This window comes from Penaeus japonicus, unplaced genomic scaffold, assembly GCF_977035675.1.
Source record: "Penaeus japonicus unplaced genomic scaffold, GWHDUDI00000001_assembly GWHDUDI00000002, whole genome shotgun sequence".
Lineage (NCBI taxonomy): Eukaryota > Metazoa > Arthropoda > Malacostraca > Decapoda > Penaeidae > Penaeus > Penaeus japonicus.
This window is the reverse complement of record NW_028234404.1, coordinates 22,604,850-22,607,349: the sequence shown is the minus strand read 5'-3', so window position 1 is coordinate 22,607,349 and position 2,500 is coordinate 22,604,850. Positions and strand designations below refer to the sequence as shown.

At 42.8% G+C, this 2,500-nt stretch overlaps 1 protein-coding gene across 1 annotated transcript in view; it reads right to left on the bottom strand.

Moving 5' to 3' along the window:
• LOC122258612 (aminopeptidase N) overlaps nt 1–2,500 on the bottom strand; it is an 11,124-nt gene that overhangs the window by 3,922 nt on the left and 4,702 nt on the right. The window contains exons 5-9 of the mRNA XM_043024635.2: nt 1,950–2,105; nt 1,699–1,829; nt 1,281–1,461; nt 447–630; nt 1–88 (exon numbers count right to left, since the gene is read on the bottom strand). The exon at nt 1–88 is cut by the window's left edge and continues 69 nt beyond it. Coding sequence (XP_042880569.2) covers nt 1–88; nt 447–630; nt 1,281–1,461; nt 1,699–1,829; nt 1,950–2,105 — 740 coding nt within the window. The remainder of the gene's footprint in view (nt 89–446; nt 631–1,280; nt 1,462–1,698; nt 1,830–1,949; nt 2,106–2,500) is intronic.

Below are 2,500 nucleotides of genomic sequence, written 5' to 3'. Positions count from 1 at the left end.
CGGGGTGATTCAGCAACGCATCGTGTCGGAAAACCTCCTGCAGAGTCTTCACGACCATTCTCTCTTCCACCTCCCACGAGGGTTCTACCTGAGGAGGGGAAAATATGAATGAATAGATACTTAAAGGATGGAGAAATGGTGAATCAGTTATCCGATTGCTAGAAAATGGCGGGAAATGAGAGGATGGTGATGAGGAGTCCGGAAAATTTTGAATGGAAAAGTTGCGAAAAGGTATTGTGATTTGTGATCTTTCATGTAAATATAACAAACCCCCTAAAATATGAATAAAAATGTGATTAAAGTTAAATGAAGAGAGAGAGAGAGAGAGAAAAGAGAGAGAGAGAGAGAGAAAGAAAGAGAAAGATGGCGAGAGCATTGTCTATGAAAATACTGACAAGAATAATAATAAAAAAATAAAAAAATAAAAATTCCGAGACCACACGAACCTGTCTGAGAGCCAGCGTGGCGAAGTAAGAAGCGAAGCCCTCGCTGAGCCAGAAGTCGGTCCACCAGAAGGGCGTGACCAGGTTGCCGAACCACTGGTGGGCGAGCTCGTGTGCCAGCAGCGTCGCCAGCATCCTCTTGTGGGCCAGGGAGGAAGTCGCGGGGTCGTACAGGATGGTGTCCTCCCTTTGGTTAGGTTGGCAAAGGGGGGGGGGAGTTATTTCTGTTGTTGATGTCATTCATTCTACGTCATTGTTGTTATGATTACATTTTACTTTTTTTCATCTTCATTATCTTTTTTTCATCATTATATATTTTTTATCATCGTTATTCTCTTTTTTGTGGTGATACTGTTTCTATTCTTCAGGATGTTATTGTGATTATTGTTTATGTTATAATTCTTTCGTCTCTGTGTTTCTATGATTGATATAATCTATAATACATAGTTTATTCATGTGTTATTACTGTGATTGTCATATAATCGTCATATTAATACTAATATAGTTTATTCCCTAAAATGTTTATATATTTAGCTTGCCAGTGTGTGTATGTTTGTCATAATTATTTCGTTTGTAATGTGTGTAAGATGTTTTGTGTGTGTGTGAAATGTTTTGTTATATTTAGTATTGTTATTATCAGCATGTGTGTGTGTGTGTGTGTGTGTGTGTGTGTGTGTGTGTGTGTGTGTGTGTGTGTGTGTGTGTGTGTGTGTGTGTGTGTGTGTGTGTGTGTGTGTGTGTGTGTGTGTGTGTGTCTGTGTGTGTCTGTGTGTGTGCGCGTGTGTTTCTGCATACGTGTGTGCTCGTGTGTGTCCAACGCCAAACGTGAGTTCTCACTTGTAATTCATGATGAGTCCCCACGCTTCAAAGGCGATAGGGAAGGCACTGGGCAGCGTGACGATGTCGAGTTTGGGCAGCGGGTAAGGGATACCCAGGTAGTCCTCCAAGTACTTGAAGAGGTGCGGCACCAGAGTCTGGGCGTAGGCGGTGTTGGCGAGGAATTCCGGTCTTGCCCACACTGCCGCGGGGCGAAGAGGTAACAAGGAAGAGAGCCATGAAGTGTGTGAAGCCGGATAGAAAGGTACAGATTGATATTACCCTGCAAGCTCTCCGGCAGGGAGCTAAAAGGATTCGGAAATTATAATCGTTCTAAAAATTATATGCATCAGATTCCACTTATATCAACTGTTTTTTTTAATATATTTTTTACACTTAATTATAAAGATACAACGTTAAAGAAACGAACAAAATGTACCTCGTATTTGAACATCGCGCTGCAAGGTGCAGTTCAAATACTCCAGTTCAGAGACTACAAAAGCTACTTGATACGTCGACATGGGCACAGTAGTGTTAAAGCGGTCAATAACCCAGCCTTCTTGACCCTCCCTGTGCAGTATAGAAAATAGAAAATTACACTTCTTTTTTGATAGGGTCTCCAGCAATAATGATTTACTTCATACATTTCTTATATTCTACATTAGCCTACCTTGCATTCAAATAACTCACATGGCCGTGGTGTCCAGAAGGGGCATGTTTGATATGGCCGTCATGTGTGTCTCCCGGGCGATGTGAATGTCAAACGTGGCCTTCAGCCCGGGTTCGTCGAAACAGGGGAACGCTCGGCGGGCGTAGACCGGCTGGAGGAGCGTGCTGGCGACCGCGCTGTTGAGGGAAAGGGAACCTGATTAATACGTCAGAAAGGGAAACATCTTACATTCGAACGCGTCTATTTGTTTCTTATTTATATATGTGAGGAGTTGGGAAGTACCGCCGGGACTTAGAGACTTCAAAGTTCTCCTCCGCTTATAAATGCATGTGCCGAAATGAGCGATTACTCCCATTGTTATGATAACACTAGCGGCACTAGCAGTTTCCCCTTATTTGGGCGGGGGGGGGGGGCACAGCTAAAGGTACTGCCGCTAGTTTTGGATCCATTTCCACAGCAGTAACGGTAATAGGTTCGTTTTGATGGCCAGTGTCAATTGTAGTGTAACTCTTCTTTTATACAAGTTATACAAAATACACATCCCATTAGTTAGATAAAGTGTCAATAGTAA